The sequence below is a fragment of the Ursus americanus genome, chromosome X, assembly GCF_024610735.1.
Source record: "Ursus americanus isolate L20-20 chromosome X, mUrsAme1.1.p, whole genome shotgun sequence".
NCBI lineage: Eukaryota > Metazoa > Chordata > Mammalia > Carnivora > Ursidae > Ursus > Ursus americanus.
The window spans coordinates 111,164,896-111,188,380 of record NC_142164.1 but is presented as its reverse complement, the minus strand read 5'-3'; the positions used below and the strand labels follow the sequence as shown (position 1 = coordinate 111,188,380).

The 23,485-nt window shown below is 42.8% G+C and overlaps 1 protein-coding gene across 3 annotated transcripts in view; it reads right to left on the bottom strand.

Moving 5' to 3' along the window:
- Positions 1–1,493: 1,493 nt before the first annotated feature.
- The window catches only part of VEGFD (vascular endothelial growth factor D), a 36,007-nt gene continuing 14,015 nt past the window's right edge, over positions 1,494–23,485 (bottom strand). For 2 of the 3 annotated variants that reach the window (XM_045805045.2, XM_045805046.2), the window contains exons 2-7: positions 17,756–17,966; positions 13,719–13,909; positions 10,707–10,855; positions 8,368–8,468; positions 3,023–3,218; positions 1,494–2,220 (exon numbers count right to left, since the gene is read on the bottom strand). In XM_045805045.2, the coding sequence (XP_045661001.1) occupies positions 2,094–2,220; positions 3,023–3,218; positions 8,368–8,468; positions 10,707–10,855; positions 13,719–13,909; positions 17,756–17,966 (975 nt within the window). In that variant the 3' untranslated portion in view covers positions 1,494–2,093. The remainder of the gene's footprint in view (positions 2,221–3,022; positions 3,219–8,367; positions 8,469–10,706; positions 10,856–13,718; positions 13,910–17,755; positions 17,967–23,485) is intronic. The other variant, XM_087860381.1, reaches the window with a different exon arrangement.

Sequence of the window (23,485 nt, the reverse complement as noted above, 5' to 3'; positions counted from 1 at the left end):
TTTGACCAACAACTACAGAGGAGGAGAGGGTGCTAGGAACTGAATGAAGGAACACAGCTAGGAGTTGAAGGTTAATGCATTTTGTATGAGCCCTTTCAGAAGGCTAGGAATCGAACAGTGGAACTAGAAGGAAAAAGGCCCTTTGGCTTGAAGGTCATAAAGGGGGGCAAGAGGAACAGTGACAGGAGAGGAATGACTGGGCCAACGCCAGCAAATGACAGCAGTGATAATGGCAGCACAATGGGGACTGGTCCCAAGCCAGGTCCAGATCAGCCGTGTCCCCACAGCAGGGACTGAGAACTAAAGCCAAGAAAGGAGCAGGGGCCCAGAGCCAAAGGCTGCAGAGGACTTGGGTGAACGGGAGAATTCAGGAACTGTTCAGGGACCGAGAGAGGAAGTGCAGGGATTTGGGCCAGGATCCAACAATTCTATGGGCACCAGGAGAAACAGAACTATTTTGCTGTATTTGTTGATCATCATCTTCCCCGTTGTTATTGTTACAGCTCGGGTCACACAAATTTGATCAGGACAGTTTCCAACTGTAAGGAGGTCGCAGTGTATGGAGAGAGAAGCATGAACACAGCTATTTACAAAAGTCTGCGATGAAGTGTTGTAATAAACTGTGTATCTATTTCTGCAAGATGCTGTGGAGGGCATCCATTTTTAAGTTATTTGCTAAATAATTCTGTGCATTAACTTTTTAATTTGCTAAGACACTTAATATTCGTAGAGCTGCCTTCATTTTGCTAATGCTGTCTAACTCCCTCGGGTCTACCAAACTTTCAGTAAAGCCTGTGCTATCCAAAAAGTATTTGTTGGAGTGTTCTGGAAAAAAAGCAAGGGAAGAGGTCCATGCTTCATTCCCGGGTGGCCATGGGACAGGGAGAAGAATCGCTTGGCCACGAGAAGGGAGATGTGAACGACCAGAGAATGAGCGCACAAAGTTGGAGCTGGAGGCGGCCAGAAGACGCAAGCTTTCAAAGACAACAGGGTATCAGTGGGCTATCCTCCATCATGAGATGCGGGTCAAGTGAAGTCAAATTGGATCTCAAAGGAAAGATAGATTTTAACCTGATTCTTGGGTCACATTTGCTTAACCTCATTTATTTAGTTATTTTTAAAGATGTTATTTATCTAGGAGAGAGAGAGTGCGAGCATGAGTGGGGGGGGGATGGGCAGAGGGAGAAGCAGACTTCCCGCTGAGCAGGGAGCCAGATGGACAGATGACGGCTTGATCCCAAAACAGACATGGGGCTGGATCTCAAGACCCCAGGATCATGATCTGAGCCAAAGGCAGGTGCTTAACCTCATTTAGAATCCTAAACTTTCTGAGAACTACTCCCTGGTCTTCCCCAAACTGCCATCAAGTTTTGTTGTATCCATGGCTCTCCCCATCCCTCCCCCTTCTCAATTCCTTTCTCTCTTTAAAACATGTTTTTGCCTGTGGCATAAAATGTAGAGTGATACCGTATTAAATAACACAAAATTCCATGGCCTGAATAATGGTGTTTATTTTCTTTAAATACACTTAAATATGAAACAACAGACAGTAGTTCGCTAAACTCAAAACTACAAGCTGGACAGTAATCGGAAAACCAGTGCTGGTCCTACAAATCAAAATCTGCATAATAAAGAGTCAGAATCATTCACGAGAGAGTTGCATTAGCAAAGGACTTGGAGACTATAAAATTGCCTCATGGGCTTTGAGTTAGCAATCATATGGCCCCTCTGATTCTAGGATGATCAGACCTTTTTCATTCACCAAACCAAACCAAACCAAGCAAAACAAACAAACAAACAAACAAAAAAAACCCAAAAAACCAAAAACCAAAACCAAAAAACCCCACAAAAGGTTTACACAGGCTCCCTCCTCTCCGTTCTCAGTGTGCAGGGGTATCTTTAGTTGGAAGACATCTGTCAGTGAACCAGGGTTGCTCAGCTGGTGTGTAATGGAAGGGGAGTCTGGATTCACTGTGGGACTGGGCAAAACGGATTTTTTCCCTAGTACCTGGAAAAAAAAAAGTGACAGTAACTTGGCAAAGCAGCATGCTGTTTAAAACGTCAGGGATGGGGAGCTTAGGGACAAAGTGGAGTCAAGGATTTTCTTGACCGTGGAGCCCACAGGCAGCCCTCTTCTCCTTTGGAAAGCGGCAATGCTTTGCACATGCTGGTTTTCCATTTGCACACGTTCTGGTGTGAAAGGGACATCTGTCCTCACAGCTGTTGCAAAAGAAAATAAACATGAGAATTCGGAATCAAGGACTACATCCAAAGAACTAACTCTGTTCCGCCTGGATTACGTTTTCCAAGTGAATTTTCCAGATACGTATTGAAAATGTCAGTATAAAATCCTGAATGGTTATTCCACATGGATGCAAAATCTATGAAAACCCAAACGGTAACCTGTAAGGGTTCTAGTTATCAATAAATTTCTTGCTATATAAATCCAGTGCCAGCCCCTTCCTCTATGAAAAAACAAACAAACATAGGTGGACATGTATCGAGAGATATCGAACCAAAGAGTCCTGCTGATCTGCAACTCACCCCCTCAGATAATTGTTTAAATCTTATCAATGAAGTTTTTGCTGAAGATCCATACCCAACAATAGCTGGCAGGATTTTTTCTTTTTTTTTTTTTTAAGATTTATTTCTTTATTTGAGAGAGGGGAGTGGAGGGGCAGAGGGGGAGAGAGAGAGTCTCAAGCAGACATCCCACTGAGCGCAGAGACTGACACGGGGCTCGATCCCAGGACCCTGAGATCAGGACCTGAGCTGAAACAAAGAGTCAGCCGCTTGGTTGCCAGTTCAGCCACCCAGGCGCCCCAGGACTGTCTTGCTTCCACAATTAATCATCACTCTAAATACTCTCACTTCGTTAGTTGCCAAACCCCTGTTTTACTATGCCAAAAAGGGGCTTGGGCACTGCAAACACTGCTTTAAGAAGGAATCTCACCAAATCGAAAGGACATTCACATTCAATGTCAACGGGTCAAATGAAGGTGAAAATGAAAATGCCTTTGACCTGCAGGTGTCTGCATGAAATATCTTGTGCTTCCGGCAGCAGCTCTCCAGGCTCTCTCTGCACTCCATGCAACTGCAGTTTTCGGGGTGCTGGATGAGATCTCTGGGACACGGTGTTTTACAGACACACTCACAACGATCTTCGTCAAACTTCATGTGCGGCCCACAGAGAGCCAGTTCCTGGAGATGAGAGTGGTCTAAATGGAAACAGAAAAGGGTGGCTCGAATGGCTGCATCATGGGTAGCGTGGCATCGAAGTCGGCTGTGTGATTTCCGTTATTCTAAAAATAACGTGGATCCTCCTGATCTCCTTTCCTGTAGACGTTTGCTCCTCATCTGTTCACGCGGTGAAGGATGGTCACCTCTGATTTCATAATACGAACACCGAATTCATGTGTTCTCTTAAGTTTGTGAGAAATAGATTATAAGCTGAATATTTTTGATAAGATTTTTAAAGAGATTTTTAGGTTGGTGACCTGTTACAAAATGCAAACGTTCACAACCAAGTATTAGTAATAAAACATAGGATAGCTAAGAATTATGAGTCTGGGCCTTCCTAGTTTTTAGATGGTGATTACAAGGAGGGAGGAAGGGAAGTATCCGCATGAGAGAAATACACCTTAGACCTTCCAGGCTGTGGATAGAAACAGTGATGTACTTCCTCACCACAGATCACAAGGCTGTTACAACAGACACAACGGTGATGATAAACTTTGATTCCATAGACATCTGTTGGAAGAATATGTTCAGCTGAGAGGAGGGTCTGAGTGGTTTTTGACACACTGAGTTGACAGCTATTTCTTCTAGAAAGTGTACACAACAATTGCGTAACTACTACTCCGTGTCCAATTCCAATCATCAAGTTGACATTCAGTACAGGAAATAGAAGAGATAGAAACTTGGGAAGAACTCGACTGTGACACTTGAGCATTCTTGAAGGTTCTGGAGGCAAGTACATGGTTAGTTTCTTCCCCAAACCTGCTTCTCTCCAAATCTGTCTCATTTGGGGAATGGTGCCATCACTCCCGACTCTCCTGCCATATTGGGTCTCATCGCTTTGTCCACCTGGGTCTGCCATCCTGAATTTGTTCTATCATTTCCATCAACACTGCCACCACCTCAGCTGAGTCAGTGTCCTTATATTTTTTTGTGTAGACAGCTGTCACGGATCTTACCATCACAACTTTTATCCCTTCAGTCCATTTTCCACAATATTATCAAATGCAAATCTAATCACATCGCTCTACTGCTTTAAGTTCCTTAAAAGGTTTCCAATAAAAGACTATTTTCCCACCAATTCATATGAGACCCTCCATGAATCAGATCTTATTAACCTCCCAGACTCACCTCTCTCCCTCCCCCCTTCATATATATCTTATGTTCCATCCATACCAAATTATACTACTTTTTGTTCCCCTGATATGCCAGCATCTCTCAGCCCCATGCTTTTGGCCTTGCCCTTCTCCCTGCCCGTCATCTTTATCCCCAGGTATCTTTCCCAACTGCTACAAGTTTAGCCAAGTGCCCTTACCCTGTGCATATTCTCATCCTATCCTTTCTTGCACTGCTTACATTTGTCTATTTCCTCTGTGAATTAAAAAATGCTGAAGGTTATAGGAATCAGATCTCATCATTCTGACATAAAATAGGCACATGATAAACGTGGAGGTCATCTGCTGTAATAAAAGGGTCCTGAAACAGGCTGGCGTATGAAGACTCTGAAGAATCCCACCCATTGTTCCAAGACACTGGGTTAAACCGTATGTTCTTGTCAATATCTGACCACTGACAGTACATCAAAATGGCAATCTCATGTTGTCTAATCTCATAGTTTTAACTGCTCTGTGGTTGATGATATTCAAGGAACCATGTGGAAAGGGTGTTGGAAGGCTAGATCTGGGAAGATTCTTGGAATTGTGTGAAGAGGAAAAAGGTGAGCTTTGTAAGCCATATGCCAAAGAGGCATATGCCACTTTGGGGCAAAATGAGGATAGATTGTTCCCACTGGATATTCTTTCCTGCTTTGTCAAAGATTAATTGACCATATATTCGTGGGTTCATTTTTGGGTTTTCTATTCTGTTCCATTGATCTGTGTATCTATTTTTGTGCCAGTACCATACTGTTTTGATGGCTACAGCTTTGTAATATAACTTGAAGTCTGGAATTGCCCATTGGTTGATAAATGGATAAAGAAGAAGTGGACTATTATTCAGCCATAAAAAAAGAATGAAACTTTGCCCTGCACAATGACATGAATGGAGCTAGAGAGTATACTGCTAAGTGAAATCAGTCAGTCAGAGAAAGACAAATACCATATGATTTCACTCATGTGGAATTTAAGAAACAAAACAAACGAGCAAAGGGGGAAAAAGAGGGAGCGAGACAAACCGAGAACCAGACTCTTAACTCTGGAGAACAAACTGATGGGTACCAGAGGGGAGGTGGGTGGGGGGATAGGGGAACTAGGTGACGGGGATTAAGGAGGGCACTAGTTGTGATGAGCTCGAGGTGATGTGGAATTCAACAGAATTGCTGAATCACAATATTGTGTACCTGAAACTACTCTAACAGTATGTGTTAACTATATTGGAATTAAAATAAAAACTAAAAGGAAAACAACAAAACGAATGGCTTCTTAAAGGATAGTGAAGTAACTCTTAAAATACTTGCATGACTCACTAGGTGGCGGTAGAGATTCATTCACACCACTTCAGGGAGCATCAATGCCCTTGGGTGGTTTTGGGGAAACAGAGTCCACTAGGTGTTTGCTGAGCTACAGCAAGGTAGTTGCAGAGGCCGGCTTCGATCCCTACAGGCATTAATTAAAAGTAACAGAGACTGGGGCACCTGGCTGGCTCAGGTGGTAGAGCATGTGACTCTTGATCTCGGGGTCACGAGCTCGAGTTCCACTCTGGTGTAGAGATTACTTAAAAAAAAAAAAAAAAAAGTAACAGATATTGGGTGTAGGAGAACTGAGTGAAGCAGCAACTAGCTAAGGGTGATACCCTGAAGTATTGTATAGCGATTTCAGTCCTAGGGAGGTTGATGATGGAATGCCATGAGTTCTGTTCCCAGCCTTGTTTCATTCATCATTTTTATCAATAAGCTCACGGATTTTTTTCCAAATAAATTCTTGAAGTTGTGGGTATCTTGAATTTAAAATATAAAATGGGGACTCCCCGATTTTTCTTTTTTGGTATTGTTTGTTGAAACACTTTAAAGCTATGAGCTGAATCCAATGAGATGAAATTAAACTGGTCTTGGATTCACTAGCCCGAATGTGCTCATTCAAGGAAGAGAAGTCATTGTAGATGTAGAAAAGGCAGTTGGCTTAACAGCCACACGTGTCAAAAGGGTGTTCAGTGAAGAGTAAACTCAGTGTATGTCATCAGTTTCATGAGGCCACTGGAGGAGTGACTGTGACCTAGCTACCCCACGCCTCTCACTTCCATCACTGCTACAACTTCCCCAAAAGTCCCCTGCCTCCATCCCTGCCCTGGGCCAACACATCCTCTTCTACCCTGTCGCTGGTTGATTGTGTTAAAATTCAAATTGGTGCTGCCATGGGTCGCCCTGGGCGGCTCGGTCGGTTAAGTGTCCAACTCTTAGTTTCAGCTCATGGTTTGTGATCTCTTGGGTCATGAGATAGAGCTCCCTTTGGGCTCCGTGCTCAGCAGGAAGTCTGCTTGAAGAGTCTCTCTCCCCAACTCATGTGCGGGTCCACGCATGCGTGCACGCGCACACTTTTTCACTCTAAAATAAATCAATCTTTTAAAAAAATTCTAATCGGTGCTATCACTCTCCTGCTTGAACCAGTTGAGGGGTTTCCCTTTGCCCTTAGCGTCACATCCAGTCTCTGGGACAAGATGCCCAAGGTCCCCTGTGAACCTCTCCAGCTTCCTCTCGCACATCTACCCAGCCCCTTCCCATTATGTTCCCACCATGCTGAACTTTTTTTTTTTTTAGCACCCTGACATGCTACCTTCTCTCACTCCAGTCCTGAGCACTCATGTTTCCCCTGCTCAGAGCACTTCTCTCCTTTCCCCCCACTCTCCCCACCCTCAGCACACACGTACACCAGCTGAGTCCCTCCACAGGATGTCTCTTTTATGAATTGTATATTGGTCGCATGTTGAAATGATCCTATTTTGATATGTTAGATTCAATAAGATATATAAAGATTCAATTTACTTGTTCCTTTTGACCTTCTTAATGTGAGTACTACAAAATGTAAGTTACATATTGACTCTCACTGTCATTGCATTGAACAGGCCTTTCTGGAGAGAGAGACTGAGGGTCAATATAGTTTACTATCCAACAAGAATGTGCCCGGGGTGACTGGGCTGCCTTGGTGGGTGGCAGGCTTCTCCATGAGTGAGGTATATTCTAGCAGAGGATGATCTGGACACTTGGTGGGAAGGATGGAGATGACATTCAACACCCGCATGAGCTTTCAGGAAAACATGTAGAAGGAAGCGGAGAGACAGAAGTCTAGAAAGTAGAATGTTAATTTATGGTTTCTAGAACAGCGTTCCATAGAGTTTAGTCCTTACAGAGTCTTGCTTGTAGGTCATTGTTTAAAACAAGCAAGTTTCAAAGTGCATGACTCCTTGTGCTTTTTTTCAGTGGAATCCTGTCCTGTCCTCTGGGAAATAAATTTTAACAATGCATTCATTTTCAGCCAGAGTCATCACCAAACATCACAGCATTACAACTTCTGAGCCGTGATGACATTTGGTTCCCAACTTCTCTTAGCCCAATAGCTAGCCATGTTTTGCTTTTACTTTGCCCTAGTTTCAGAAAAAGTTTTCTCCTACTCCCTCCTTTTTTTTTCTCAAATAACTGGCCTGTTTTCACATGCCACTGTTGAAAGAAACCAACAAGTCTAAAATGACTTTATGTTCCTGTGAGACTTTTATACAAATCAATTAGTAAATTGTGGTTGACTAGTGTTTAGTTCTGAAGTGGCTTTCATGAAAGGCTACAATTGCCTTTCAAATCCGATGTTGTGGGATGCTCTAATCACTGGGCTTTTAAGATTAAAAAGCAGAGTCATGCATTGGTAGACTGCCTGTGTAATGAGAGCAGAGAAGGTTCTGGAACATTACTGCTTCGATCACTCTTAGATAAGTAATCTGGAGAAAATGACTAGACATCTTGGTGTGTCCATTTTGTCATTGTAAAAAAAGGGATAATAGTACATTATGGATGGTTGTGAGGATGAAATGAGTTAATGCATCTAAAAGGCTTACAACATTGCCTGATCATAGTAAGCACTCAGTAGATGTTAGTTACAATTGTTATTTTTATGATTACTATTATTATTTCTTTACTGTTATCATTACCTTCCATTCCAACAAGTGGATTCTCCTCCTGTAAAACACATTTACATTTGTCGTTATCCCACAGCATGTCAATAGGACAGAGTTTCTTGGAATGGGAACAGCTAGGAAAAGAAAACAATGAACCAGATTTAAAATCTTTCAAGGGCAATCATACCTTTGGGGCATTTTTTAAAAAAATGTTGAATACATTTCTGAGTGGAGAAGAGTGAAGGTTTAAGGAGCTTAATCCATATTTATGAACTGCATGTTATTAGATAGTAATTCTGTAAGTACAGATATTCTATTTGGAAACTAAACTGTAATTTTGGACAGTTGTAATCTTTTTAAGAAGATTGCTGTTAAAACTGTGCAAATTAGCTGTCAACAGAGCTTATTAACCAAAAGTAAACATAGTCCTGACAGAGCTGTTAAGCACTACCTTCTTCAAAATGGAGATAAGGGGTGACTGGGTGGCTCAGTCGTTTGAGCATCCGACTCCGGATTTTGGGTCAGGTCATGATCTCAGGGTCATGAGATTGAGCCCCATGTCAGGTTCCATGCTGGGCATGCAGCCTGACTAAAATTCTCTCTCTCCTTCTGCCCCTCCCCCCGCGCCATGCAATGCACTCTCTCTCCCTCTCAAATAAATAAATAAATCTTTAAAAATAAAATAAAATAAAATGGGGAGTGCCTGGGTGGCTCAGCCGTTAAGCAATAGCCTTCGGCTCAGCTCATGATCCCAGGGTCCTTGGATTGAGCCCTGCATCGGGCTCCGTGCTCGGAGGGAAGCTTGCTTCTCCCTCTTACAATCCCCTTGCCTGTGTTCCCTCTCTCGCTGTCTCTCTCTGTCAAACAAATAAATAAAATCTTTTAAAAAAATAAAATAAAATAAAATGGAGATAAGAACACTGAAGGACAGCTGGAACAACTTGAGGATAAATGTTCTTTTCATAAGAGCTTTCTTTTTGGCTTGAGAGCGATACAAGTGTCTTCTTGGCTTGGAGATAACTGGCAGTAAGCAGCCACTCACCCAGTACATTTACTGCTCTCCTTCTGCAAGATCTAAGTAGCTAACTTAGTTACTTTAGGTTTTCATTCACTGGCATTTGCCCTTCGTTTCTCTATATGAAATTCTTTTTTTCCTCCCAAATAAGTGATTCTTACCTTTGATTTCAGGGCACCAGGGCGTCCTAATTTGTCTCATAAAGAACCACAGACTACTCTCAAGAAATTTCAAAGTCAAATGAATGTTAAGCCATTTTAATTTAAAATAAGACTTTTCCATTTGGTACTCTTTTTTTTTTAAATATCCTTTGCCCATTTTCTTTTTGTTTTTTTTTAAGATTTTATTTATTTATTTGACAGAGATAGAGACAGCCAGCGAGAGAGGGAACACAAGCAGGGGGAGTGGGAGAGAAAGAAGCAGGCTCACAGCAGAAGAGCCTGATGTGGGGCTCGATCCCATAACGCCGGGATCACGCCCTGAGCCAAAGGCAGACGCTCTAACCGCTGTGGAACCCAGGCGCCCCCCATTTGGTACTCTTAAGAGGAAAGTCAGAAAAGTCACCAGCCGCTCTCAGCGACTTTGGGGACCTCCCCCCCTTCATTTTGGGACTTAAAAGGATAAACAGCCAGAAATGAGTTTCATGTAATGCTTGTTCTGGAATAGGGACATGTGCCAAAGTTGAGGCCGGAGTAGACTCATACAACTGCACTGGACTATGCATATTAAGAACAAAGGTTTCAGGGCATCTGGGTGGTTCAGTCGGTTAAGCGTCTGACTCTTGTTTTAGGCTCAGGTTGTGGTCTCAGGGTCGTGAAATCAAGCCCTGCGTGGGGCTCTATGCTCAGCTTGGAGTCTGCTTGAATTTCTCTCCCAAGCCGTCTGCTCCTCCCCTGCCCTGTGCTTGCTCTCTCTTTAAAATAAATAAATAAATCCTAAAAAAAAGAAGAAGAAGGAGAAGAAGAACAAAGGTGTCTAGGGGCACCTGGGTGGCTCAGCTGGTTAAATGTCTGACTCGTGATTTCAGCTCAGGTCATGATCTCAGGTGGTGAGATCGAGCCCCACGTCAGGTTCTGCGCTGGGCATGGAGCCTGCTTAAGATTCTCTCTCACCTTCTCCCTCTGCCCCTCTCACCCCACCACCCCCTGATCACATGTGCACACGCTCTCTAAGAAATAAAAAATAAAAATAATTTTTAAAATGAACAAAGGTATCTGTAAGTAGATGGGTAAGTTCATAACCACTGAGTTTTTGGTCCTACGTCAATGTACATCTAACACCTAATTAATGAAGTGTTCTCCACCTACAACTTCAGCAAAGGCAAGAACAAGCATAACGGAATACAAGAAGTGCTTACTGATCTTCTTCTGGGATCTGGATGGATCTTCTGATAATGGAGTATGGATGGCGGGGAGCAGTGGGCAAGCACTTACAACCTGTATGGTTGGCAACTTTAACAGGCACTAATTCCGGTACTGAAGTCAAAGGCACTGATATCTCAAAGAGCTAGAAGAGAGAAAGAACCATAACACATATATATTTTTAGATAATAATTTCTATAGTCTGCATTGTCCTTTATGGTAGTGACTTTAGCAAAGCTGTCCATTAACGATAGAACTCATAAGGATAAGGGCTGACATGACGGAAAGGATGTTGGGCTGAGAGTCAGGAGACCAGAGGCTTATGCAACCTTACCTAGTATTTAAGCTTGACCAAATCTTTTAACTTTTTGGTGTCACTGGTACCCCTGTAAAAGGCATGGTTGGTCCCTGCTCCTGTTTTAAATCTGAGTATAAGTTATACAGACTAAATGAAATTACAGGGATGAGAGACACAGGGAACAGACCTGCACTTAACCTGTAGCTTGGAGTCAAGCCCAACTGAGCCCACTCGAAACTAACTGACTCGTGAATACATGGGTAAGAATAAGTCATTATTGTTTGAAACCACAGAGTTTTAGGGTATGTATGATTACATTACACATTACGTTACACAGTAATAGCTGACTGATACAAGATCACCATAATGATAGGTAACATGAATATCATTCTTTCGATGTTTCTACACGCCAGGTCTTGTTTTATATTAATTCATTTACCCCTTATAACAACATCATAGGGCGGGTTTTTTCTTTATCCACCCCCAACTCTATACAGGTGAAGAAACGGATGTACAGAGAGGTTACATAACTTGCCTAAGGCCACATAACTATTTATTGGAAGAGTGGGGATTTGAATTCAGGCAGCCTGCTCTAAAGCCAGAGGTGCTACTCTTTAAGAATATGCCTTAGTACTTTTTGGAACAAAATGTCTGTGGCCAGAAGAAGCGAGGTGGGATCTTGCCAAGTAGAATTCAGAGAAATGTCAATTACTTTGTTTTTAGAGCGGTTCTATGGTATATGGATAAATTTGAATTTGATTTTAGTGTTCTGTTCATTCAATCCCCATTCCACATAGTCCTTACTACACAGAGTATTCATTTACTCACTTTGTTTCAAAGACGTATTTCGTCAAATAGTCCATAACTTTGGGGTGAGAGGTAGTTTTTTTAAAGCTACTATTAAAATGTTCAAGTGTGCATATTTGGAAAGAAAAACTGCTGTAGACTTACACTTAAGTACATTCTTTAAAACTAATCATTTGTTGAGTACAACAGTCAAAATAAAGTACTCAACTATTATTAAGTGGAAACGATCCATTAAAGTTGTGTTTATTCTGACCTTTTGATATGTAATGGACCCTCTATGAGTCTGAGTAAGAGAATGTTTTTAGAGTGTTTACTTTGCATAAACTTCATATTCTTGCGAAATTTTTCAGCTATGCTTTAGGGAATAACATGGCCATGAACCAAAGCCTCTTACATTATGCAAGCTTTGTTTCTACTGACAGTTGCTGCTTAACCATACTTATGTCATCCCCCCCCCCCGTTGTCAAATAGTAAGAGGTCAGAATTTTTACAAGTTCCAAGATTCTCTAAAAGAATTTAGAAAAAGAAACTCAACAGTTTGTGGGATATTTTAGGAGGTAGTGGGAATAAAATTAAGGATAAGTTAACCTATTATCAAATCAGCATTCCATTCTTTCCATCCAGTTAAGATAATTCTCCTCTAAAAAAGGGGGGGGTGCCTCGGTGGCTCAGTTGGTTAAGTGTCTGACTCTTGATTTCGGCGCAGGTCATGGTCTCAGGGTTGTGAGACCAAGCCCTGCATTGGGCTCTGCACTGGGTGTGGAGCCTGCTTAAGATTCTCTCTCTCCTTCTCCCTGTGCCCCTCCCTTCCTCATGCCCTCTCTAAAAAAAATTTTTTTTTAAAGATAATTTCCTACCATGGATATATTCGTTGCATATGTAATTTCATTATACTACCGCTGTTCACAGAGAACAGATTACATAGGTAAATGTGACAATTGAATGAGTACATCAACATGCACGAGGAATTTGCAACACAGAACCAAACGGAATGTAGTTGGACTTACAGCCTTTTACTATGTTTTCCTAAGTTTGTTATGACTGCTCTTCAATGCACCATTTGTGACATTTGACAACAATATGGTAGTGATAGAAAGAAATACTTATCTACTGGGCAAAAGAGATTTTATAAGATGGAGAGGGAAGAATTCTTTCTTTCATGGGGACTACAAACTAACTTTCAAAGATCTTTTGTGCTAGGTGCGCTCCGTCTGTCCGTCCAGAGATGCCGCCCTCCCTCCTTCCTTCCCCGCTGGGCTCTGGGTCTCAAGACGTTGACCTCCATGTCTGCATCCATTGGTCCTCTTGCCTCCTCCACCCCCTGCCCTCAATTCCTTGCCACCACTCCTCCAACCGCTCTGGCAGCCCTCTTCTCCCCTTTCTCTCTGGGTTCCTGAAACTGCTTGAGCCCCTAGCCTCTTCGGCCCAAGGTGGGAACAGCTCGGCTTTTGCTAGCGCTGGGCACTTCACCAGCCTTTCCTCCTTCCCGAAGCCCTGCCCACACCACCCATCCAACTCTTCTCAGTCACTCCACTTGAACAACACAGAACCCAACGAATACCCAAGACGGTGCAGATGCCTTCATTCCTTTTATCGTCTGTTCTAGTTACCTCCCCTAAGGCTTTCTGATTCTTGACATCATAGCATCAGAGAGATAGGAGCTGGTAAGAGTTCAGGCCCTGGAGTCCCACAGACCGGGATTTGAGTCCCAGCTCTGCCACAGGTGAGCTCCCTGAGCTCAGTTTCCTCGTCTGTAGAGGAGGACAGTAGGATACCCTGGGAGCTTGTTTCGGGGATTAAATGAGATCATGCCCACAGGGCATTGAGCACCGGTGCTCGGCCACAAGCCTCGCTGTGGCTGTCAGCGCACCTGTCCTCAGGGCTTCGGCGGATGCCCTCGTACCTGTTTGGAAACGTAGGAGGTGCTCGTGTTCATACAGACGAGGCTCTCTTCATTGCAGCAGCCGCCACACCGGAACACGTTCACGCAGGGCGGCTTGAAGAACGTGTCGGTGCTCCTGCCCAGCTCGCTGGCCACCTCCACGCACGTCTCTCTGGGGCTGCACTGAGTGCGCTGCCATTCCTCGTCTATAACTGCAGAAAGGAAGCTCATTGGGGCCGGCACGCGCCGGGGTTACGCAGCACGCGGTCCGGTTCACAGGTGCAGGGCCGGTCATCTCACGAGATGGGCCGTTTGGGGTCAGCCCTCTAACCAAAGATTGCTTTCAGAAAAATTAAAGCCACCATCCGTGCTCTGTCCCATGCATACGATACCTTCTCTGGTGAAGATACACCGTCTCCGGTATACAACTACGTCGGGTACCCCTGGAGAAGCTGGCTAATAAGGAGGTGAGCAGAGGCATGTAAAGAAATACGACGTAAATGTCGTTTAGTGAAAGCAATTTCGGGACACAGCTGGAGAGCATTTCTTCTACTTGAAGTCAGGGTGGGTAGTTCTTCGCACCATCAAGAAATACATTTCTGTTTGTCGCTTAAGTGACTACGGTAGGATTCAACGCGGGCAAATTACATGAATGGAAATATAAGTGGAACTAATATTTCCTCAAGCGAGGGTTTTTTTCACATGCGAATGCCCAATACCGATGTTTAAGTAAAATAATGAAATAGTCCAGTTCATTTTGATGGCAGGAGCAATATTCTAGCCGTTCTAGCTAATTGGAGGGAAACAAGAAAAAGAGACAAGCCTCTGGGAATAAAAAGATTACCTGCTTTCTTGTAAAACAGTACTTGCTTTTCTCTCACAGTTTATTTTTAAAAATTAGATCCTGACCCTTTGATACCAAAGCTGTAGAGGCTTTCTACAGATGTTCTTGGGAAATGATTCAATTTTATGATAAGGACAATTGTAAAGATTTTCTTTTAACTTGTCATGCAACTGTAGAGTTTATTACATGTTGGAGGTGGTGGTGAAAACCTCCTGTGGTAGGAAGCTTCTAAACTGACTCCCAATGATACCCACCTCCTCGTGTTCACACCCTTGTACAATCCCTTCCTCTGTGTGGGTTGGGCCTAGTGACTTGATTCTTACGAAGAGAATACAGAAAAATGATGGGATGTCACTACCATGATAAGGTTAAAAAAGACTGACTTCTGTCTTGCTAGCAGTCTCTCCTCTTGCCGGCACTCTCTTTCTCTTGCCTTCTCAACTTGTAGGCTTTGATAAAGCAAGCCATGCTGAAAAGGTGGAAAGGTCCACATGGCAAGGAACTGAGAGCGGACTCTGGCTAATAGCCTGTGAGGAACTGGGGCCCTCAGTTCAACAGCCTGTGTGGAACTGGGGCCCTCAGTTCAACAGCCTGTGAGGCACTGAGTCCTGCCAACAACCTCTGAGTGAACCGGGAAGCACACCGTGCCCTGACTAAACCGTGAGAAGCCGCCTGCAGTCCAAGATGACGCCTTGACTGCAGCCTCTGGAGAGATCCTGAAGGAGAGACACCTGGCTAGGCCATGTCTGTATTTCTAATTCACAGAAACTGTGAGGTAAAAAAATGTTGTTTCAAACAGCTAAGTTTGAGGGTAGTGCGTTATACAGCAATAGGTAAACTCTTCTTCATTTTTACCCATCTTCAAGTTTGTACTGGTCTCTCCCCACATTATTCTGAGTTCCCACAGATATTTCCACTGGAAGGGACAAAGAGAACTTCTGCTCAAAGTATACAGATATGATATTATTGTTGGAGATCTGACCCTAGTTTCTAAATTATTCCCTTAAAACACCTTTTCATATCTTTATTCCTCTCCCTCACATCTTAATATTCATCAGATGTTGCTCCTTCGGTCACTAAAAACACAAAAGACAAGATTTTGGCCACCTGCAAAGCAATGCATACACTACACAATTTGCCTTAACTTTGTTTTTTCATCATAAAATCTTCCAACCCAAGAGATCCTTTTAAATTTCCGATTATGAATATTTATATAAAGAGCCTAAAGGTTGTAACCGTGAGAAACAACTTACCCAATTAGGTATTAATATGAGTATTATTGAATTCACTGTTATTAATCATGAATCCTGGGGAAAACAAGTAGTCAACTTATGAAAACATCCTTTGTTTAAAATTCTACTTAAATGTTGCTTTCCATTTGCTTTTTTGTAAAACTAAGTTTTGAAAGTCCAAGTGGCCAGATTTTAACCAAAATTGTGTGGAATTATGACTAATGCCATTGCTTAAAAGCTTCATAACTCTACTATTCTTTCCTACTGCCCAGCAGGACTGCTTTGCCTCAGGGAATCACCCCAAAATCCATGAGGGAGAGTGGATAACAAATTACAATTGGTGTAACACATCGATTTGATTATTTACTGCTTCTAACGTAGTAAATCACTTCAGATGATCCCCCATGTAATAAGAGACATTTTAGAGTTTGCAAAATTCCATATTTTTATGTTTTTTAAAAAATATTTTTGGGTGCCTGGGTGGCTCAGTTGGTGAAGCGTCTGTTTTCAGCTCTAGGTCACGATCCCGGGGTCCTGGGATCAAGCCCCGCATTGGGGTTCCCTGCCTAGCAGGAAGTCTGCTTCTCCCTCTCCCTCTGCCCCTCTCCCCACTCGTGTTCTCTCACTCTCTTTCTGTCAAATAAATAAAATCTTTAAAAAGTTTTTTTAAATATTTTTTTACGGTTTCCTCCGGAGAGAATGTCAATGTCACTGACTTTTTTTTTTTTAATCGCCTAGTCTTGGTTGTATGGTAAATGTTTGTCTCTCTCCATTCTCACAGAGTATCTCCAGGCTCACCTCAGACTTTGAGACAGGGAATCTGGTTAAGGCCTTGGATCTCCAGGTGAGGTCTGACCCCTTTGTTTCCATGAAGTCCGTGCTAATTCGTGACATGGAAACAACCAGAGCTTCAAACCTCCGAATAAAGTGGGTTCTAGGCCACAGTGCCAACTATCTCAACTCACTTAGACATAGTTATACACATGAGCACAAGAATCCTCTTCACACTCCTTCCTGCCCACTGTGCTGCCAAGAAGATTCATCCCAACTACGCACAGCCTTCCCCACAGCTGACAACAGGGGCCTGTGCAACATCATCATCTTTTTACAAATGGAAAAAAGATAATTCTAGAAAAAAGAAAAAACTAATTTTGGCTTAGTGGTCAATTTGCCTTATGTGATAGATACACTCCGTTACTAGATAATCATAGGTTAATCAAATCTCAAATGCTAGACCAACAGTGCCACAGTGGCTTCTTGTGTTATGTTTCTATGTCATCCAAAAAGATGCCTCATGAGAGGCCACACAGCTGTGCTTGGCAAGCGTCATTCATTATGGCACAGTGCATATACGCCAATGGTTTTCCTATAAAGAATATCCATCGCTTACTAGGGAACAAGCCTCCCCCTATTTCAAATTAGGTTATTTCCTATCTGGAGTTTGGGTTCTTTTGTCTAGAGGATTTCCCACTTCCATCACCTAGTAATCTCAGTATGCAATATTACAACTCAGCTTCCAACTTCTCCTTTTCATTTTCACTACAAAAAGAAAATCACAGAATTTTGAAGAACTAAAAAAAGCTATGCCTAATTTATTGGTTTTTATTCATGTGGGTATGGCAGTAGAATGCTCCTTGCTGATGAACACCTAGGTTCTCTTATGTTTTTAAGTAAGTCCGATGATTTTTTTCTATTAAGAATGGTCTTTCTGGGTTTGTTTTGCGTTCGCATCTCTGAGTTCAATATATTTCTGAATTCTGAAGGGTTCTTTCGTGTGGGTTTTAGATCTCAAAATCATATTGAATATATTTCTCTATAGAGTAAACACAGGAAACGCAGGATTCTCTGCTAACACCGAGGCTATGAAATCAAAGACACCCTCTTCTGTCCTACTGAAACCTTTGGAAGAAGCTGGTGCATGTGTTGGTATCAGATAAAGAGCAAGAATTGGCTTGCGCGCGCACATGCGCACACACACCTACCTTTTAGGGTTTCAATGTCATAGAAAGTTGCCGCAAACCTGGTGGCCCGATGGGATGTGGAGCGAGAGTCTGTGCTGGTCAGACTTTTGAGCTTCAGCCGGCATCTCCACAGCTTCCAGTCCTCGAAGTGTGTGATTCGCAACAGTTCCTCCAAACCAGAAGCTGCCCTAATCTGCTGTTCAGACCGTTCTAATGTTGACCTTGATGCCCGCTTGAAACAAAACAAAACAAAACAAAAGCTGGTTTCAAAGTCAGTTACTGAAGTTTGAGTTTGTCTTGATAACCCTCATTGCTGACACTTAAAGATTGAAATAGAGCTGAAAAGAAATTAGAGGCATTATTCAAATGTACACCAGTACCTAGGAAAAATACTAGTTAGTATTTTTGATTCAACATTCTGCTCATTTATGATTGAATCAAAGAAATTATTCCCCTTGGGCTCTCAGGACATTTAAAAACAATATCGTAGTGGGTTGAATGATGTACTTCAAAGTGATACGTCCATGTACTAACCCCCAGAACCTGGGAATTTGACTTTATTTGGGCAAAGGATCTTGCAGATGTAATGAAGTTCATGATCACGAGATGAGACCATCTTGGATTATCCAGCTGGACCCTAACTACACAAAGTGTCCTCATAAGAGACAAAGAGGGGAAGACCTGGGCACAGAGGAAGTGTTGTGCAGACGGAGGCAGAAGTTAAAGGAGTGCAGCCACAAGCCAGGAATGGCCTGGAACCCCCAGAAGCTGGATGAGCCAAAATGGTCCAAGAATCCAAGGAAGGATTCTCTCCAAGAGTCTTTGGAAGGAGTGCAGCCCTGCCGACACCTTGATTTCGCTATTCTGGATTCCGGAACAGCGAGAGGATACATTTCTATAGTTTCAAGGTGCCCACTTCGCGGTAATTTGATACAGCAGCCACAGGAATCGACTACAAATTTCAAAATCACACTATTTTTGTGACAGGAGCCAATGACAATGGCTTTCATCCCTGTGATCTGAGAAACTGACCCACAAAGTCCTGGGGACCCCACCTGTGGTCACACAAGACAGGAAGGTTTTAAGACCCTGAGCTTTTTTTGAAAAACCTGTTTACTATTTCAAAGACATCTTTTTTTTTTTTTCTGATAAAATACACTTCTAAAGTGTATGTTGAAAATTTGCTTTCCACAGAGGTGCACGAACTGTATTGGCTGATAATAATGCATGGATTTGCGGGACTCCGCCAACACAGTATTCTCAGTATGGTAGCTGAATTGCTTAAAATTAGGGGCTTGGTTATATAAACAATGATACACACATACGATGAAATACTGTCTAGTCATCAAAACCGGTATAGATGTATACTGGGACAGAATGAATCGAGCTCCTCCATGATGGAGCTGGAACGTGCTGGAGAAACCATACAGTGGTCTGTCCATTGTTAGGGATCCAGATTTTATCCTGCCGTGACGGTGGTTACTGGGTCTTTGTTTTCCTGGGCAGCTGGGATATGCGGGCTGAGGGACTTTTAGAGCTGGGTGAGGTGGGAGCCAAGGGGTCAGGGCAGCTGCAGGGTGGTACTGAGGAGGGTGGACAGAGAGGGGGAGGCCAGCTGCCTGCTGCAGAGGGAGGAATAGCGGGGAAAGAGGTGAGCAAATGGGGCCTTTAGAAAGCTTTATGTTGAGTGATGTACGCCCTCCTTCACTGCCCCTCAGAAACTTTAGTTAAAATCTGCCTCATTCATCAGTATTTTAGGAGTAGGATTTTTTGTTTTTAGATACGATGATGGGTACTGAGTGTTGTCCAAAAGTGGGTGCCCAGAAGAGCAAGTGTGGTCCAAGTCACATATGGTTCAGTTACGATGTCTTTTTATGTGTGTATAATGTACATATATGTATGCATATGTAAACAACCATTGTTAATCATATATGTAAAATTAAATATATATACAAAATATCTGGAGGGATATACATGAAAACATAAACAATGGTTCCTACTTTCGATCAGGGGCTGTCAAACTACAGCCCGCTGGCCTAATTCAGCCTGCCGCCTGCCTGTCGTATGAATAAAGTTTTACTGGCAGACACCAGGCACATTCATTTACATATTGTCTATAATGGCAGGGTTGAGAAATTGCAACACAGACCTTCACAGCAGTTTGAATCTTGAGGCCATTTCAAATTTCAATTCTTTATCTTTTCAGGTTTTATGTTTTTCATTATTCCGTCTATTACACTGTCTCAATTCTACTTTGGAAATACTTACCAGACATATATCGGAGCCTTTTAATGATCTTACATGTCTCTCAAATGTGCTTTCATATTTGTCTGTTTTGTTCTCCCTTAATCTCTCTTCAAAGTGTTAAATTAATTGGTTCATCTTCCCAACCACCAATTCTCCAATTGTGTGAGCCTAGAGTTTATTTTGGTAAGTTTTTAATTTCAATCACCATATTTCTAATTTCAAATATTTCCACTTCAATCTCCTTCCTTTTTATTTCTGTATGTTTGTCCTGTCATTTTATCATAAAATTCCTTTCTTTATCTCTTTGAGGGTCCCAAATACACTTATTTCTTCAAATTCTTTTTCAACTTAATATATATGACTTCTATCCTGATGACAAACTTTATTGGCCGTCTTTCTTAGTAATAATTACCTGTATGTGCTCTGGAATTTTGTTTAGTAGTTTCGCCTTCACTGGGAGGTTTGTCTTTCTTTCTCTCTATTCTTTCTTCATTGAGAAGTTCTGTGGTTGCACCCCCCTGACTCCCAGGGCCCTGAATCCAGAATCTTGTTGAGTATTTACAACTCGGGGATCAGCTTAGTTCAAGTCCTGGTTGCCGGGAAGTATCTGCTTCCTCCTTTGCCCCTAGTTAAGCAGGATCACAGAAGACGCAGCTCCGGGCAGCAGTGAACGAGAACTCTTCCTCTGGCTTCCGGGGAGCTGATGGCGCGCACTGGCGGAGCGCACTGCCCACTGAGGTTGAATTCCCGGGGGCCTCCACCTTCCAGACCCACAGTGCACCAGTTCTGTAGCTTCAGCTTCATGGTTTTTGAAAGGTTATTTGCATTGAGATATAATGGACATACAACTTGGTATAAGTTTAATGTGTACAATGTGTTGATCTTCTCAGCTTCATGGTTTTGGTACCATTTCTGCCGATGTTTGCCAACTGCAGATGTTTACCACCATTGGATCAATTTTCTAAAAATATTCTATTTATTTACTTGAGAGACACAGAGATAGTGACAGAGATAGCGAGAGAGAGCACGAGCGGGGAGGAGAGGGAGAAGCAGGCTCCCCCGCGGAGCAGGGAGCCCGACGTGGGGCTCAATCCCAGGACCCTGGGATCATGACCTGAGCCAAAGGCAGATGTTTCACCAACTGAGCCACCCAGGTGCCCCTTGATCAATTTTATATTTTATGGCTATGGACTATAAAAAATCTCAAAACATGAATTGAGAAGGTCACCTTGCTTGGAAGTTCAGATATGAATGTGTGTGTGTTTAATAAAAGCAAGGGAGCCTTGAACATGTTTCTAAGCCGAGGGAAAGTGCCAACAGAGAGGAAGACACCAAACACATATGCAGGAGAGATCAAGCAGCCGGGTTGGTTTGACCTAAGCTCCAGAGATAAATGCATGAATGGATGAGAGGATCACCTTCTGAACTAGGAGGCTCGCAGACAATGAATGACATGGGTTTGTAGACAGCAAGGCCGCTTAAGACCTATGATTTCTCACTTCTCTGTGAAGTTCAAATCAAGGCAATTTTCGGGGAGCATGGGGAGGAGGAAGCTTGAAGAGCAAAGACAGGGTTTGTGGAACAGGCATCAAGTTTAAGCAGCAGGCCACAGCTTCTTCATCTAGGAAATCTGGGGATAAACTGCATAGTTGCCCACATCTGAAGCAACGCAGAAATGCAATGATTCTCCATTAAAGGCTCATTTGTCAATAGCCTCTCTTTTTCCGATTATTCATTGCCTCTTCTGGTTGGACAGTATTACTATTTCATATTCAATGTCATCTTTGAAATAAAATTTTGTTACAGCATCGCTTCCAAAATTTTGAAAATAATGAAACCGATCAAATAGCTTTTTAAATGTTTCAAAAATCATGCTATATCGAAAGGATTTTCATTTATTGAGGCAAATTTCATTCAATGCCATCCATAAATATAGAGCGATGTATGTATCCATGGTTCTGACAGGCTTCAATTCAATCTCAGAGATGTTTTTAAATATCCAACTGAGAACTCAGGAGAAAAATATCAAATCTGCGGACTGCACAAAAGGCGCCGAGTGCCTCGTATGACTTGCCTCATCATAAAAAACACAGTGTTTACTCAACGACTCGGAGTTATTTAAGCATGCGTTAAGCCTCATAATTTAAAACCTAGTTTGAAATAGCTGAGAAATTGCAGACGGTCATTTTACTGTTACAAGTGGGAGTACTAACCACACAACAGCAGCCGAAAACCGACAACTAATTCAGCGGGGGATGCGGCTACGAAGGGTCAAGAACAACAACAACAATAACAACAACGACAAGTCAATAGACTTTCCACACTGGTTAATTTTTGTGTAATTCACTTGATGTTATCTGCTTGGGGAAGACAAAAATTAAAATCGCCAAGTGTAAAATAGAGTCCCGAATATATATTTAGACCGTTGATTTCAACGGTTTTAACTATCAAACATTTGCCAAATAAGTTGCTCATGATTTCTTCCTCCTTTCTAGTGCAAGTCCTAGTCCAAACTAAAGTAATTAGAAAGCACTCGGCGAGAGGAAGGAAGTGGAGCGGGCTTCCCCGCTCTCTGCTTTTTGTGTGCCATAATTAATCCGATACTGTTAGCCATTTCACTCCTAAATAACAAATCATTCTCTCATGTCCTGGCTACCACAGCCCATTTCTAAAACGTGAGGCTTAAAGTCTATGTAACAAGATTTTACCCTTATTTCAATGTATACTGTTGTCTGCGGTGCAAGAGGAAGGGTAGCCATTTCTCCTTTCAGTAATTGCTAAGTTCACGTGGCACTCTCGCGAGGAAGCAGGAGCAGCTCCACAGCTCGGGCTGAGTCAGCAATCTGGGTCAAGTGTGGCTAAAATGGCAGGCAAGATGTTTGGAAAGCTATGGTGGCTGGGTTTGTAGGAGGGATTTGGAAGTGTCCGTGTTGTGGGGAAATCAAAGGCCTCCGGTACGCCTACTAGTTTAAATTCTAAATTTCTGTCCCCTCTCCTCCTCAAAAATATCTAGTCAAGTAACACATTCAAAGAGTAAACAGAGGCATGATTTGGGGATATCAAGAAGCCACACTGAGGGGCGCCTGGGTGGCTCAGTCGTTAAGCATCTGCCTTTGGCTCAGGGCGTGATCCCAGCGTCCTCGGATCGAGCCCCGCATCGGGCTCCTCCGCTGGGAGCCTGCTTCTTCCTCTCCCACTCCCCCTGCTTGTGTTCCCTCTCTCACTGGCTGTCTCTCTCTCTCTGTCAAATAAATAAAAAAAAAAAAAAAAAAAAAAGAAGCAGCCACACTGAAAAGAACAGCAGGAGGGTCACTTTGGTTGGGAACGGAGCAAGTTGAAGAGTGGAAAGACCAGCGAGTAAGATTAGGGAGAGGTTGGCGCAGAGGTACCACTTCACATCCAAGAGGATGGCTAGAGTCAAAAGGACTGACAGCTACATCAAGCGCTGACGGGGATGTGGAGCAATGGGAACCCTCTTACGTTGCTGATGGGATTGTAAAACAG